General features: G+C 44.7%; 1 protein-coding gene across 1 annotated transcript in view; it reads right to left on the reverse strand.

The window, feature by feature from the left end:
* Nucleotides 1–6,153: 6,153 nt before the first annotated feature.
* The window catches only part of LOC107119787 (deleted in malignant brain tumors 1 protein-like), a 42,139-nt gene continuing 30,611 nt past the window's right edge, over nt 6,154–17,681 (reverse strand). Inside the window, exons 13-16 of the mRNA XM_015422379.1 lie at nt 15,797–16,114; nt 10,831–11,154; nt 9,552–9,683; nt 6,154–7,505 (exon numbers count right to left, since the gene is read on the reverse strand). Of these exons, the coding sequence (XP_015277865.1) occupies nt 7,348–7,505; nt 9,552–9,683; nt 10,831–11,154; nt 15,797–16,114 (932 nt within the window). The 3' untranslated portion in view covers nt 6,154–7,347. The remainder of the gene's footprint in view (nt 7,506–9,551; nt 9,684–10,830; nt 11,155–15,796; nt 16,115–17,681) is intronic.

Genomic DNA, 17,681 nt, shown 5'->3' on the forward strand with positions numbered 1-17,681 from the left:
GTTATTCTAGGCTAGGCCAGAGTAACCCCGGGGTTACTCTGGCCGGGGGGTTAATCCGGCCTGTTACACCGGTAAGGACAAAGAGTTTTAAAGCAGGAAAGAGGGGGGGGGGTAGTAGAATGTGGCCAGCCAAAAGACTTGAAGCATGGTCTTTTCGTTGATGGTAGAATGTGGCTAGCTAAAAACCTTAACACATGGTCTTTGCGTTTTATAGTTGAGACTCCAGGTGGGTGGCACCTTGCCAAACTGCAATCCCACCTACTTACAAGTCCATCCCATAGCTGTTCCCCATTGGTGCATGTAGAAAGGGGCAGGTATTCTATGGGTGGGGCGATATTTGAAATACTACACTCTATCTCATGGAATACCATCTGGCCAGGTGTGAAATGTAGGCTTCCTGTATCCTCTTTGAAGTACAGATGAATCTTGGCTTTCCCAGGCACAAACAGGAAACTTGCAATACAGATGGAGATCAGGTCCGTGTCCTGCGTGACCTCTCGTCTTTTCAGTAATGGGGTAATTCCTCCTTCTTGGTTGTTGTTCTGCTCACAATGGCTAACATGTGCTCCTTCTTCCCACAATGCCCTGCTGAATGTGTGCAAGCTACATTAACATAAAATGCAGGCAAGCGTTCCCTATGTGAAATCTCTCTCCCACAGTAGGTGATGCAAACCGCTTTCCTGGGCTCATGGTACACAGATGTGTGCACAGTCCATGTGTTGTGTGTGTAGCAGATATAAAACCATAAGTTAGTTCATTTCCCAACAGTTCCTTTCCTTTCCTTTTTTCTTCACAAGACCCCTCATCTGAGAGAAGTTACCACTTCTAAAGTTAAACGTGGTTGTGTTGGTCTTTCTGGGCAACTTCCTGTTTACATAAATGCTAAACTTAATAGCATTATGGTCACTGTTCCCAACTGGTACTATCATGTTTACATCTCTCACCAGCTCTTGAGCATTACTTAGGACCTTGTACAGGATCGTCTCTCCCCTGGTAGGTTCTGTGACTATCTGCTCCGTGGCAGTCATTGAGAGTATCTAGAAACCCAGTCATTTTCTCCTGACTTGGACACATATTGACCCAGTCTATGTATAGGTAGTCAGAACCACCTATTATGACACAGTTATTTTATCTAGCTACTTTCCTTACTTCTTTTTGCTGTTTTAAATCATTATGCAAAGGAAGAAAACACAAGCCTTAGAGTATGTAAAGCACGTCTTTCCTGCCCCCTGAATGTCCAAGCATCTGAGATTGAGGCTGATCTTTCAGATCAAAGGGTGTGCCTTTGAAGAAATGTTGAACTCTCATGCCTCTCCCTGTTTTTTGTGCAAGTCAATCACTGAGGCTAGTGCTAGAGTACCCCAGCAGAACCTTGCATGTATGAGAGCGGTCACACACACAATTAACCATGCCATAGGTGTGAATGCTGGGCGGATTTAAAGGGTGCAATCAGACATTAACATCTGGGAAGTACCCTGCACCCATTGGCAACCCGTTTTGCTCTGCTGCAGAAGCGGAGTAAAAAGACACCAGGGAAAGTACAGTAGCAAATGGGTTGCTATGGGCCATGGACGGACTTTCCCCTGTCTGATAGCTCCAGCGCACTCTCATGGCATCGGGATGGTCTGATCAGGCCATCCCAACTCCATGCCATTGTTCCCCCCCTTCTCGGTATGCACATCATTGCACACTCCATAGGGAGCTCTCAGTGCTGAGATGCGATTCATCGATTCCCCATTTAAGTGCATCGGGAACAAACAGCAAAACAAGTTTGTGTCTGTCCCTGTGCACATGAGGTATAAGCTCATGTCCCAGTATTAGACTGTAAATAGTTTTAGTAGATTCTGTACCAGGGCTTTTGGGGGGGGGGGGTCCCCAGGATATTTATTTATTTTATTTGTACCCCGCCCTCCCCACCGTGGCAGGCTCAGGGTGGGGTACAAATCATCACATCCAGTGATGCCAGAACGATCTGAATCTTTGTTTCTCCCAATGAGAGGGAAGCAGTGGGGAGGGTGGTAGTTACGAGCAGAAAATCAGGAGGAAGGGAAAGGGTTCATTACTCTGTCCTACTTTGCTGATCTTCCAAATTAGATTGCATCCTCAAACACACATGCAACAATATGTCATGTGTAGTTTTGACCTGAATGTTTCCCACTTTTCATGTTAATTCAACCACATTTTGTTTTATTTAGGAAGGAAAAGCCTACTGAAAAGAAGGATTTGTGTCCCTTCTAGGAGACTGCTATTAAAAAAAAAAAAAGTTAAAAACCTCTTTCAGCGAAAGCCTGGGAATCTGTTGTTACCCATCAGCTATCTAATGTTAGAGTTTTCATTGGTAGCATTGTGACATGTGATCACGGCATGATAATTGTTGAGGAAGTTTTGTTTCACTGTATCTGAAGAAGTGGGCATGCACACAAAAGCTTATACCTGTCAGCTGAAGCTGCCATGAGTGTGGTGTATGTTTCTAATTGCTTTGCATTCCTTCCCATGCGCTTAAGTGCTTCAAAGCTGTAACGCGTATCTTTCAAGGCCACTGGAGGAGTTGGTAGCGTCTAGCTTTCGTGGGAGCTTTTTACTTTCCCAGCTTGGCGGCCGTTACAGAATCGGCCAAATGCCTGCGTGCGGGAGCTCATCTAATTGGGTAGTACTGGGGGCCCCCGCATACGAATGCCCTATATCCTATTAGGCACATAGTTTACCCGCCATTCCTAACAGTGTTCATGTTACTGCGTCTATGGCTTTTCAATAAAGTAAAACCTTCTTGGAAGCGTGTACTTCGTTGTCTTGCTGTGGATCTTGACAATACCTTGAATAAAATTGTGATGGTCTTAGAGGTGCCACTGTACTCAAATTTTGTTCTGCCACTTTAGACTAACATGACTACCCACCTGAATCTATCCTGGGTTAGATGGTGAAAGACATTGAAACCTGTAAGATGTTGGTGTTGAAAAACATGCTTGCATATGAATTAGAACAGCAGGAGGAGGCACAGTCTCCCAGCCTTGTTCTTTCCTGTGGGGTAAACGTTAATTTGGTGAATTTCTGTTCCTCTCATAGATAGAAGGTCATTCAATACAGGGTTACTGTTGGACTGGAAGGGGCAGCAAAGCTGATTTGCCTGTAGGGTTGCCATCCCCCCCCCCCGGCTTGCCAGGGGTCCCCCATTTTGGGGGGGTCTACCTGCAGCTGGCCAGATGGCCGGCGGGGGAAGCCCCACCCCCAACATCCACAGCCACCCATCTCTCTCCCTTTAAGGGTGTGCAACCCGTGTTTCATCCCAAGCGTGAACTCTGCAAGCTTGCAGGGAAAAGCCAGCTTCGTTCTTAAAAGGGAAACACAGCTTCTCTTAAAGGGGAAATGCCAGCTGCTGGCTACTTTAAGTGCAGGGAACTGCTGTTTCTGGAAATCCGGCGCACGGGCGGGTGGGGGGGGCAGCAGACGTTCCCAACTTGACGTCATCATGTTGGGGATGCCCCACCCCCTCCAGGAATGCCCCCAAAGACCCCCGCTGGGGGTGGAAGATGGACTTTGAAACCCTATTTGCCTGAGAGGTTACACCTACCTCCCCTTTCTTCCCACAATGTCAGAAGGCAACATAAGGGCCCTAAATGGGGAAAAAATACAGAACTGATTTTGGGAAATGTCTGTATGGTTTGTTAGAGGTTGGCCACCTTGCCTTGTTCCTAGTTCAGCCGCAGTAGTCCTGAGATGGATGATAGGCCAATAAGAAGTGGGTAGGTTTTGATGACGCCCTGTCATCTTTTGAGGGGTTGGGGTGGGAGGGCTGCTTCTATCCATGCTAATTCGAGAGTCTCCTCAAAAACATCTAACTTGAAAAGGTTTGTTTTGTGGTGCAATTCCATGTCCCAGTGCTGGAGCCAGTTATTATGTCTTGAAACAGTGTTTGAGGATAGGAGTCTGGCTTCCATCTGCATGGCATCAAGTGAACTATCTGCTAGGAAGAATGCCATCAGCAATACTTTCTTGAGGGCATCTCTCATATGTCTCCATGTATCATTGGTGGAAGCTAACCCATTGGCCCACATGAAGGCTGCTATCGCAAAGACCGAGGAGGCAACTGAGGAGACCATGGTACCAATGTTCCCTTTAAGCCGAGTTAGTATGAGCTAGCTCACAGTTTTTTAGCCTCTGGCTCACACATTTTTGTCTTAGCTCAGGAAGGATGTCTCCAGAGCAAACTAATTCATGCAGTAGCCAAATTGCTTGCTCACAACTTCAATGCCAGTCGCTCACAAAGTGGAATCTCCACAGCTTAGAGGGAGCATTGCATGGTACTACCCAAAGGCTGTGATCGTACGCACAATTAGACCTGCCATAGGCGCAAATGACGGGTAGATTTAAAGGGTGCGATCAGGCAACATCTGGGAAGTGCCCCACAGCCATTAGCAACCTGTTCTCCACCACAGAAGCGGAGTTAAAAGACACTGGGGGAAATCTGGTAGTGAATGGGTTGTGATGGGCCATGGATGAACTTTCCCCTGTCTGATTGCTCCAGTGCGCTCTCATGGCATTGGGATGGTCTGACCAGGCCATCCTGACTCCACGCCATTGTTTGTTCCCACCCTTCTCAGTATGCGCATCATCGCACACTCCATAGGGAGTCCTCAGTGCAGAGATGCGATTCATCAATTCCTTGTTTAAGTGCATCGGAAACAAACAACCCCCCCCCCAAAAAAACCCCAACTCACCGTGATTGTGTCTGATCATGCAGTGGCGAGCTGTGCCCGCAGCTTCCAAGAACGATGTGACCGTGCAACTGCGGGTCAATTTCCTCTGGAGGAAATAGCCTCGCTTCCCCCCCTGATTTGTCTTGTTTGTGTGACCACAACCAAAAATTCATAGCGTTTTCAGTGTACTGAGATTGCCCTTATATTGTTCCGGTTTGCTGGCATTCTCATCAGACGTAATGGCAAAAAGTATTGCTATAGCTGTGTTCATCTTTGGCACTTTTAAGTTGGCTGTGATGTTGCGGGAACAGGCAGCAAGTAATATAACTTGAAAGTGTGGGGAATAGATTTTAGAATGACTGAATTTTAAGCCGGATCTTGTTGGTTAAGAGGACTTAGGGTAGTATGGCAACATGTCTTAGGGCGCGATCATACGCACAATTAGAGCCAGCATAGGGGCTAATCCTGGGCAGATTTAAAGGACACAGACAACAACATCTGGGAAGTGCCCCGCAGCCATCGGCAAACCATTCTGCTCCACCGCAGAAGTGGAGTTAAATCTGGGGAAATCTGGTAGTAAATGGGTTGCGACGGGCCACGGATGGACTTTCCCGTGTCTGATCGCTCCAGTGTGCTCTCATGGCATCGGGATGGTCTGATCAGGCCATCCCGACTCCCTGCCATTGTTTTTCCCCCTTCACAGTATGCACATCATTGCAAACTCCATAGGGAGCCCTCAGTGCGGAGATGCGATTCATCGATCCCTCGGTTAAGCGCATGAGGAAAAACCAGCACAAAAAACCCTGACTCACCCGCAGTTGCATCTGATCATGCACTGACCGGCTGTTCCCACAGCTTCAAAGGGAGGTGTGATCATGCAACTGTGGGTCAAATTCTCCCAGAGGAAATAGCCTTGCTTCCCCCTCACACTGTATCTCATGTGTATGACCACCCCCCTTAGTTAGAGAGTGTCTGTGGTTTCCCTCAGTCCTAAGGTTCACAGCATGGTTTCTCTTCTTCTGATGACCATTCTTCTTCTTACCTATTTAGGAACCTGAAGGGAAAGCATAGGAAGAGTCTGTGGGGAAGACAGGACTCACTGTACAAGGGAAGAGACATTCATCTCTCTTTAATCCTGATGCAGGCTGCCTCTGGGTTTTTCTTGGGTTTAAAGGGAGATGTACCATGGGAACTATTCAATGCTGCTTAGTTTTGTTGATTTGGAGATTTGGTTGATTTCTATGCTCTGACTGATGATATAAGGGTGGAGCTATTGCAGGAGGCTGTTATCTGGTGAAGATGAAAGGGCAATGTATGAGAGACACCCAAATCTCACTGTGGCGAGAGTAAGTGTAGGTTCTGCCAAGAGACTCCTGGAGATCCCTGAGAGTGGGGTATTGGCTGCCCTGTTCATAGCACCTATCTTGTTCTCTGCCATAAACATACAACAAGGGGTGGATAAAATGACCAGGCCATGATTGTTGGTAGGATGTAGGGCTATTGTTTGACTGAGCTCTTCCTGAATGTCTTGCTATCAAAAATCTAACGTCAAAAGTGGTTGTAAATCACTGCATAAAGTTCAGGTGGACAGTTTGCCCCTCAAAAACCAGTTGTGTTGGGTCTCTGTAGATTGTACTGAGAAAAAGGCATATGTAACAGGTGGCTCCTCCCCTTGAAAAAAAGGGTACTTGGTGAACACAGGAGGAACTTCCCACTATCACTCCTCTGTTTGGAATGGCCTTTATTCAGAACACTTTCTTATGCATCACTGCATTGGTGATAGTTGCTGAGGGAATTGTTCTCTTCCATGTTAGGACAGTGCCTCAGAGGCAGTCACCAAGAGTTCAAGCTCTTGGTCAATCTCTTTTGACTAGGTTTGGAGGGAGCAAGGAATGGAGGAGGAATGGTTGGTCATCTGTTGTGTCTCTCCATTTATTTATTTAAATATTTATACCCCACTTTTCCCTTGTGACTCAAGGTGGCTCACAATTCCAGATATTAAAAACATACATTATACAATAAAACCCCATATGCCTTGCCAAGAGAATGCCTGCAACTGAAACCCCATCAAAATCCCTTCTGCTGAGGTAAAAATGGCTCCTTGCCTCCTGGTCTTTTATTATCTTGTTTTGGTTTGGTTGAGTTCTGGGACAGCTCTAAGGAACTCCGTTTTCCAGACCAAGGCAGAAAAATGAATAGGAGATAAGAGGAAGTTCCATTTCCCAGGTAAATCAGATTTACCTTGCCTTCTAGTCTCAGAAGATATGTTTGGCATATGTAAAAGGACCTCCTGTTTACTAGGGGAGAAGAGCATGTTCTCTACTGGTTACAACAGGTAAGATCAGACCATCACTGAGTGTAGCGATCAATAAGGAAAGTAACCATTTCCAAACACACCCTCCAAAGCTCCATTCTCAAAAAAAAAAAAGGTAGGCATCATCATCAAGGTTTCTGTTTCTCTTGATTGTCCTGTCTGTGTGCTCCCAGAAGCTAGGACATCCCACGAATCCTATCAAAATATACTCAGTCTTTGAATATTTGCACTAACTGTACAATAGGTTTATATGATCTCCCTCTGTGACTGAGAATGCTGAGCGAACTATCTCCTGGTGGATCTTGCCAGCGCTGGAGTCCAGCCCTCCTCCCCTGCCTCTCAGTTAATGCGGTCTGGGGAAGGGACAGAGTCTTCTTTCACTAAGCGGGCAGTGTCACAATCCATCTCATGTGCAGCTTGTTCTCCTCCATGGGTATATATTTCTGGAGTGCCATTTACTGTACGGGACCCAATTGCAATGTCTTGCCTAAATACATCTGCAGGAAAAAGAAAGTGTTTTTAGCCACTGACCTAGTGAGTAGGACTCCAGTCACAAAACAATGAAATGCAAATATAGACAGTTTTATATTGTTTTCTTTAATTGTCATTATAGGTTTTGTCAAGTTGTTTCGAAAATCTCATTTGAAGACTAGGGCCCTGACATGTAAATACTGACTTTGCTCATATCTAAGTTGACCTCAGTGGTGTCCAAGGGTTCTTTTCTTGCTCCAGGTTACTACTGTGTTTTCCCGAAAATAAGACACTGTCTTATATTTATTTTTTCTCAAGAAGACACACTAGGGCTTATACCACAAATGCATAGAAATCCTGCTAGGGCTTATTTTTGGGGTAGGTCTTATTTTCGGGGAAACAGGGTAGGTCACTGGAAATGTGTTATGTTTGGCTGGAAGGAACTTTCCATTCCTGCCCAGATGAAAATGGAACATCATTAATATTTTCCTCTTTCACAGATGCTTAGATTGAAAACAGAAAAAATACCACTAGGCATCAGTTTGAAATACTTTAAAAAAAAACAAAACCTGATTGATCAATGGTTTGCAAGGGTGTCTCACAATTAGACCCTTATTCGGCATATCAAGACTTTATTGACAAGTGGTGGCCTGTATTAGAACGACTGGACTGTAAGAGTTATTTTAATTGAAGGATAAATAAATAAAATAAAACTTGCACAACAGTTACGCATTTATGAGGTTATAGTATGATCTAAATGTTCTATTTTTTTTTATTCTGGAAAACACTTGCTTTATTGAACCAGTTGTGAAACTTGGAACTATTGTTGTTATTTATTATTATTTGGTGTTGTTATTGTTATTGAAAAATAATAAAATTGTAAAAAAAAAAAACCCAAACTTTAGGGCATAGTACTAAAAACAGTACAGTAGGAGGGAGCAAAAGTAAAACTTTGAAAAAGGAAAATATTCATCTCAAAGCCTGGGAAAATAAAAGTATTCTTACCTATCTCTTAAAATATATCAGGTTTTGTGCTTTGTAAACTTATGGGGAGAGGGAGTTCCAGAGTTTCAGCACTAGCAGAAAGTCCTAACAATGGGTCCTACCACTCCATTGAGTAAAGGTGTGTTTTTTTATTATTAAAATATTTATACTTTCCTTTTGCCTCAAGTGTGAAGCCTTGCTCTGATCTAAGGACACAGAGTACCTTAAGTGCTCCCACTGGGGTGTCTCTCCATCCTACGTAATCTTCCTCTAACTTAAGTGGCTGTTCCTCCAACAAGACTCTTTTAGGAGGTACTGATTTAGGTATTATATAAAATCAGGGAAGGGTTAAGATTGGGGTAGGACATGGTCTTGTGACAGGACGGAACAAACTTCTTTCTAGCAAAAAATCTGGGCCATTTCCACACTGGTTCTCCGTCTGAGTTCAATGCTGTTGAAAAGCAAGGTTTTTTTCCTGGTTTCCCACAGTACTGTGATACCTGCATACTCCTCCCAGGATTTCCCTGGCTTTTCTCTTATCTTTCTCAAACTTGTTTTGCGGCAAATGTTTGGGGGGAAATCTCAGAAAAGTTGGGATGGTTGCCATGTGGGTGGGAAAGGTTGAGTTTTGTCACCCACATGGCAGCCATTTTCGGTGACCCTGATCGCAGCAGCCATTTTTTCTCCCCACCAATTTTTTTTAAAAAACATTAATTTCATGTCATCATAGCAACATACCTTCAGTCGTTTCGCTAGTTCCTTCCATTGTGGAGATATGCCTTTCACCTTATATCTCTGAAAGGGACTAGACTTTTTTAAATGAAAGATGATAGGATATTGATTATTAAAAATAGTGAAAGCCCAGGGGAGGGGGGATGGTGGCTGCTGGGAGTCTGGGGAAGGGAAACTGTGGGGAAACATGCCATGCGGAAGCCCTGTTGCTGTTGCATTGTATCAGCACTTGCACTGTCAACAGAGAAAACACACAAGCCTGTTTCTGTGTGAAAACCATCCTGGTAAGCATAGGAAGGCTTTTGGATACCAAGACAGGTGTGATAATGAGCACAAAAGTCATCTGTCTTCCTTACCATGTCTACGAGGAAAGGGGAATGCCCCAAATGATCTTCCCCTCCTCTTTTTTCGCAGGTAAAAAAAGGACAAACCAAGAAGCAGGGCAACAGCTGCCAGTACCAGAATCACAGCAATAATTACAGAAGAACCTGTGGGGAAAGAAATGAGATTCAGAGAGTGACATAGGGCGGAAGAGGTATTCACTCCCCTAACTTTTGTGAGACCTACCAGAGCTGCAGCCAAAGAGGGGACTCCCAACTAGTATTTGGAGTATTGAAAGCAGAGTAATATATTTATCCAAGGAAGCTGCAGGCAGCAACTATGTGTCACCTTCTTAAAGCCAAGAGTGCCAGCAGGGCAGAAGCCATGGTCAAGTGGCCGAAGGACAACTTGCTGCAGATTAATCTTGACAGGACAGAGGGGATGCCGTTTGGCAGGGTTAAGTTTCTGGAGGGAATTATGCTGCCCACCTTAACCTTGAGACTGGTCTATTGTAATACACTGTGCATGAAGCTGGCCTTGAAAACAGCATGGAAGCTTCAGATAGTGCAGAATGCTAAATTGTTGACTGTGGCTAAGCATTCCACACATATTACTCTGAGTTTAAGATCATTGCACCTGCTGCCAGTTTGCTTAACTGTTCAATTCAAAGGGCACTTCGGGACATGGGACAATCTCCACACGTACAGGAGTTCTGATCATCAAACCAGGGATTATTGTCTATTTCTTCACTCAGGAAGTATTTCTGTTTGGGCTTTTTTTAGTAGCTGCGTCTGTTCTATGAACTATTCCCACCAAGGACGGGAGGAAGGGCCCAACCTTGCAAAGATCCCAGAAGCTCTTTAAAGCAGAGTTTTTCTGACATGCTTTTAGTGGCCCTTGAATGGGGCTCAGTCTGTATGGTACACCGTGGAAAATAACTCGCTTTTTCTATTTTTTTCCCTCCATCTGCTTTGCATTCATTTATCTTTGATTTTTAGAGTTAGAGGATCTGGCAGTGCAGCATGCGGATTTCTTTGTCAAACAATAAGCAGGAATACTCCCCATAGTTAAGCACTAGGAGAGAAGCCGACCAGTAGCATGACCCAGTACACCACAGCTCTTTACATCCCTGCTTGCTCTCTTCTCATAGCAGCTGGTATTCCAAATTACCACTAAGACCCCATTAAACCTCCAATCCCATCTGTTTACTTGTCCTCTAACTCAATTGTCAGTAGCACACGGCTATTAACTACTCTTCGTTTGCTCCCCAGCCTGTAAATGCCCTTAAGAAAATGGGCCAAATCACACAGGTACCTGTTTTTCCTTCACACACTGCTCCAGCATAGGAACCACAGACACACTTGTTGGGACCGGTGGGTGTAGCTTGGCATTCAGTGAGGGATGACTCTTGTCCAGTACACTTCACATTATCCAACACAGCTGCCCCTATAGGCATGCCATACGTGTTGCCCACTGGTGCTGACACTGCTGCTCCACAGCCCAGGAGCCGGCATACCACCGTGGCCTCTGGAAGACCCCAGCCAGAGTCACCAACAGAAACCCAGGAGCCATTATACTCCAGCTCTAGCCGCCCAGCACAGGAATTAGGGCCACTAGCCAATCGCACCTGGAAAAGACCTGGAAAACAAAGGGGAAGGGAGACACATGATGTTCCCAGATTATGCAACACATGGACCCTGTCCAAGACATATTCACTTGGACCCAATCCAAAATCCAACCCAATTCAATCCAAAAGAACCCCCACTCATCACCTACCTCTGGAATATATGTAATAAAGAAAATAATCATGTATGTGTTGCTTTAAAGTGTTCAACGCTCATCTGTTATCTCAGGAATGGGAAATCTCTTTCCAGTTCCAGCAGTAAACTGCCAGTGTATAATTTCATGCTGATATATGCCATTATTCTCATTTCCTTAGTTTAACGGCATAGAAACATGTGAAACAAGAGAGTGGCTGTGAGTATGGGCAAAGTACTCAAAGTTACTCCTGATCACTGAGAAAGCACAGCATGAACCCATACGTGAACTAGGTGTGAGATTATAGTTTTGTGAGAGTACTGATACATGATCACTATTATTTGTATAAATCAGTGCTTTTACATTATTAATAAAGTATCATCAATGTACATGGCTTGATAAATATATAAAGGTCTCTGATAATGGAGTTTATAATGTAATATTTGACAGTGGCAGAGAAAACCAACAAAGAGAAGGTATGGGAAGAAGGGGGAAGCAAAGGGTAATTTAAGAATGGTGAGCAAATGCAGATATGTTGGATTTGTTTTGCAGAGGTTTAATCAGATGTTTCATAGGGAAATACACATTGAGGAGAGGTTGAAATTAAGAAGAAAAGGAGATTCTGTTAGAGATCACTAATCCTTTGACAGAAAGGGTATAGAACTCCGGCTCAGATAGCGTACATGATTAAAGGAATGAATCCAAAGTGTTGGCACTGTGGCCAAGAAGTAGGTCTATATGCCCATATGTGGTGGGAATGTAAAGTGGTTAAGGAATTTTGGCAAAAGATTGTAAGGGTTATCTTTGATTTATTTCAAGTTAATGTAGAGATTAACAGGGATTTGCTTATTTCTGGAATATTGGGAAACAAAAAAGTGGAAATAAATAAATGGGAGTTATATAAAATTATGGTTTTAGCCGGGATGGCTGTAATAGCATTGGGATGGAGGGATAGGCATAAGTTGACAATGGAGAAATGGAATAATTATGTCTTTGAACACGTATTATCAGATATATTCACACAGATAATTACTGAAGAGACATGGGAGAAGAAATGTCAAAAGATTACAAATAAATGGGTGGGATATAAGGAATGGGTGGAAAGGGGGGAAGCCCATCCAAATATCCAAATACAAATGAAGAATCTGTGCACATGGTTAAAAATATGAAGATACTACAAGGAGGGGGGAGGGGGTAAAATGATTGTATAATGATTTAATGTAAGATAATGTATATAAGCTTCAATAATAAAAAATACATTTAAAAAAAACTAATCCTTTGACAGAGCTACAATATACTTGCTTACTAAATAAAATCACTGTTCACCTAATTACTCAAAGTGAAAAAAAAATATGGCTAAGAAGTATAATAGGAAAGGCAAGAGGTGGGGAAGATAATGGCAAGCAAATTTACGGTTATCAACCCCTTCATAATGTTATATAATAAGGCTGCTAGATCTAACCTTGACACAGAGAGTACTCCATCTTTCTGTGTTAAACCTCTGAGGATGCCAGTCACAGCTACTGGTGAAGCGTCAGGTCCTACAGTGCTACACAACCCAGAAAATCTACAGCAACTTATGACTCCGGCAGTGAAAGCCTTCGACAACATACTGCTAGAGATTGTTTGGGAAGGGAAGGAACCAAACAGAAGTTGCTCTGTAATGCTGAGGAAATGGAGAACACTGTACTGGTTTTGCCTCTTCCCTCTGATGCAGCCAAATAGAGTGGCCACTAGTGGAGACAATTCCCACTGGGCTGTGGGAGAATCCATGACAATGATAGAGATGCCCTTGGGAAGGCTGCAGGTGTTGTTCTTCTGGACAAGTGAACTGAACTGGTGGATAAAATAAAAGTTAGGGATGTATCTAAACTGAGAAAAGGTATTTTTACCTCTCCACGTTGACAGGTTGAATAACTTATCTTAGAAGGTTCTGCCAGTACCAAACAGGGCAGTTCAAGTGCCATACAGAAGTCCCATTTGGAGAACTACCTACCAACTTACAAGACCAGGAGTTAGCCTTCTGCATGCCACTTCAGCCAACCCACTGTGCTGGTTGTGTGGAAATTACTATTGGCATCCTCCCAGAGACACTGTCACATGGGAATGCTCCACCATTTTTCTGTCATGGAAAACAGGTTTCGAAGGGGAAAACTTGAGCAGAGTGATTACAAGAAGATGTACTTAATTATTGGCCTGTTTCCTCCTCATAGTTACCCCCAAGATGATTCTTCTGCTGCAGAGTTCCAGATTTGTGCTTAGTGCTTGATTCATTGAGGAGGATAGGAGTACCCGAGGGTGAATTCTGAGCATAACATTAATGAGGGTAAAAAGGGGTATATATTTGCTCTGCTTTTTTCAACTCAAATACTTTCTAAAAAGGAACTCTTTTGCTCACTTTTATCATGTGTCATTCACCCTGAGTTACCTGATGCGACGAACTGACCTCCAAAAGCAGCATGCTTAGGACATTAGACTCAGAGAGCGGGAAGATTAGGGGTTAATGCCTCACTCTAAAGCACAGTTTGAGTGACAGGCTGCTGCCTGCATGCACCCCTTTCTCTCTGATTGGTCAACGCTAGCTGAGGAAAGCTTTCAAAAGTATAGTCAGTCTTGTCAGAGGGAGTCAGTCCTCATTTGGACTTTGGCTTTGCAATAGCCAGTCAGGAGGAGTGTGTGTGTGTCAGTCCGAGCAGGGGTCATTTCATAGAAAAAGAGCTAGGGGAACTCATTAGCATAACTCATTACCATATGCCACACCCCTGACATCACCGGAGGTGTGTCATAAGGCCACACACCCCGCCCCCAACGGTCCCGGCCGCCGCCGCCGGCCTTGCAGCTCCACTGCCGAGCCCCATGAGGGGCCCAGCAGTGGACCTGCAAGGCCGGCGGGAGTGCAAGGAAGCCCCGCGAAGGCCCTCCCTGGCCCCAGGCAGGCAGGGGTGGGGAGAGGCAGGGAGGAAGCAACTTACCCTTCCTCTTCTCCTGCCTCCTCCTGGCTGAATGAGGGCTGGAAGCGGGGCAGCTGGAAGCAGGGGGCGGGGCTTCGTCATGTGCCCCGCCCCCGTACCTCACCCGGGGGGCACTGCGATCCCCGCTGATCCCCCCCGAAATGACCTCTGAGTCTGAGGGAAACAGACAAGTCTCTTGAGAAGTGAAAGGACACAACTCCTAGCCTTTACTGTACACCAACACATTTGGGGGGAAAGTTCAGAAAGCAGAACTAAATGTCTAAGTATCAGCACTATCTGAATTCCATTGATTCATTGTCTCCAGAACAGGGGCTTAGGTTTGTGGGAAGAGGGGGACAGTTGGTGGAAAACTGCCAGCCTAACCAAACAGAAAAGGGTTTTCACTTCTAGGAAAAGGAGGATATTCCTTACCCAGGCCCCGTTCACACACTGAGGGCAATTTCTCACTAGAGCTGCCTTGCAGCGCAGCCGCCATTTGCTCCAACACAAACATGTCAATTTCACACCCGAGGCTGCGGGGCTGCATTTGACCCGCGGCTTCGCCCGATTCCCTCCGCAGTTTCTTGATCCTCAAAAACCAGGGAGAGCCACGAATGCTCAGCGGATTTTCAGGGCATGATCACACCGCAGCATCTGGCAAGCGTAGCGCACCGTGGCCAACTCGTGATGTGCCGCCGAAGCTGCGCAGTTAAAAAATATCTCAACAAATGTACTAGCAAATGGTTTGCCACAGGCTGCCGACAGAATCGTTCCGTGTGATCGCACCGGTGCATGGCTTTCCCCCTGGCTGTCCTCATTGACGCGCACACGCTGACAGATGAAACCGTGGTGTGCCGCTGTTGCATATGATCATGTTCTGGCGGGTGTAATTGTGCTGGTGCAAAGAGCCAAACCTCCCCCCCCCCCGCATTATCTGGCTCGTGTGACCGAGGCCCCAGTTATTCAGAGGGTTCAACTCATAACGGACCTCTGGTTTGAGAAGTGAAAAGGCAAACAGTCTTAAACTCCTCAAGAGTACAGAAAGGGAAAGTTATAATTCTAAAAGGGAAGTAATGATACACAGGAAGAAGGTTCTAACATCCAGGAAACTAAGATATTCTTATGAACCTTTACTAAAGAAATCTACAAGAAACCAATCTCTCACAGTAAAGAACTGAATCTCTTAGAATGTAAGCTTCAATTATACTCTGTTGCCTGTTCAAGAGAGCCTAATTTTCTATTAAAGAACTACAATTACCTCAGCTCATCGTCCCCTGCCCTATTCCTGATCTCACTGTGCCTGTTCAATAAAAATCAACCTTTTTGGTTCAACTTTGCTTCATGTCAAGTGCCATTTCCAAAGGGTCATATAAGAGGGCTCCTGCTGAGTTACAATAAAATCTGGTCTGGGCAAAAGCCAAATAACTTCTTTAAAACTGGGTGGGACACAAAGAAAGTTATAAGTTTATAATTCAAACACGCTTCTAAGAGGTTGCTCAGTCAGAGGTGTGAACAGTGTTCTGGCGAGAAAATCTGCCTCATGGAAGAGAAGGAGCAGGGGTCCATCATACCTGAGCATATCACACTTGCATCCTCAGAGTGGCCACAATTGTGCTCTCCTACAGAACGTCCTCCACAGTCTTTGAGGGAATCTTCTGACCCTGTGCAGTTCACATCATCCAGCCAGATGCGATCAGGTCCACGCCCAAAGCGTGCTGCATGTGGGGCTTCCAAGGCAATGCCACAATTCAGTTGCTTGCACACAACACTGGCATCATTCAGGTCCCATCCATCATCACACACAGTCCCCCACTGTTGCTGGTGGAACACCTCAATTCTCCCAGCACAGGAATTTGGGCCATCTGTCAGTCTGACGTTAGCCACATTAGTGATGGATTTGTCTGCAAAGAAGACAGAAATAGCATTATTCATTAAAAGAATTACAGGGTTGGAGACACCCCCATCCATTCTGGCTACAGGGAGAGCTGTCTAGCTTCCATCTTTTGAAAGTTCAAAAGGACAGTCTGACCCATTCCTAATCCTGATGGTCCTAAAGATCAAATTAAAGCTGAGAAAACATACGGTTGCCTGCCTGCCAGCCCCAGTGGAGGCAGGGGTCCCCTGCTGCCAGGTCCTGCCACCTGCCAATCGGCTGGCTGGCAGAGGATTTATCAGGAGAGACAGGGAGGGAGTGGCTGTGTTGGCAGCAATGTGGCGATGTCACTTCTAGTGTGCACAAGAAGTGACATCATCACATTGGTGACATCTGGGTGACATCCAGGTGACATTCTGGTATTTGGGTAAAATCTGTATGGTAGAGGCCATTTTAACCATAGAGTTTTGCCCAAACACCAGAGGGTTGCCACGACATTGCAACCCTAGTAAAGCATAAGGAACTGGCAACCCTAGGAAAGCATAATGCACTTCCTCCTTTTCCAGTAGGGTTGCCAGGTCTCATTTTTCCTGCAGTGGAGGGCTCCTTGCTGGGATTCACCGTCTGCGTGTGCAGCATGGTGATGGCACCAATAGTGACATCATCACGCTAGGGTCATTGAGTGGTGACGCTCTGGCATTCGGGGCAAAAACTCTATGGTTCAGTTCAGTTTTATTGCATAGGGCCAATGGCTGTTACAAGTGGTAGAAAATAATATACAATAAATACAATACAGTAAAATTAGATTAAGACACAATAAAAGCTACATTTTAAAACTTATTTTGTAAAAAAAAAAAACAATGGGGAAACCTCTCAAAGACTGGACTATACTGACACTAGCTTGGCTCGAATTTTCTTTGCTGCTAAGGCAAAAAAGGACAACCTCATATGAAACCTCTGACTAGATGCCATTGATTGGCCAGCATGTATCTGTGAGCTTATCTGGTTTATTTTGCCTTCATGCCCTTTGCTGTGTTTGTCCTTCTGAGAGTCTGTTAAGCTGTGGAATGAATTTAAGAGCATAGAGCCCAACTTGTCGGAGAACCTTGGAAGCCTTTGGAAGCTTACTCATCTCTCTGAAAAGAGTCTACATAAACTGCAATTCTGCAATCCTGTTAATTAGCCACTCCCAGTTTTTATACACATGAAATACCTCATTTGACTGTACTAATACTGTTTGGTTAACAAGACAAAGGAATAACAAGTAACTAAAGGACTAGTTGTTCTGCAAGGAACCAGAACATTAGATGGATCTACATCAATAGCACAGTCCTGGGCTAAATTGGACAGACACAGGCTCCTAGGAAATCCACAAGATACTGTTATCTTTGTGCCTTTTTTAATTATTGTGTTTTTCTAATTATTTAAGTGTGCTTTTTTTCTAACTGAGGGGCTTTTAAGGAGTATTCAGTTTTTACCTGACATATCCAGTACCACTTCTTCTTTTTTTAGTGAGTTTGGGGTGAAGTTATGGGGACTCAAATGACCCGGAAGTGTCTAAGCACCCTATTTTTTAAGAGACT

The sequence above is a fragment of the Gekko japonicus genome, unplaced genomic scaffold, assembly GCF_001447785.1.
Source record: "Gekko japonicus isolate JY-2015 unplaced genomic scaffold, Gekko_japonicus_V1.1 scaffold971, whole genome shotgun sequence".
Taxonomy (NCBI): domain Eukaryota; kingdom Metazoa; phylum Chordata; class Lepidosauria; order Squamata; family Gekkonidae; genus Gekko; species Gekko japonicus.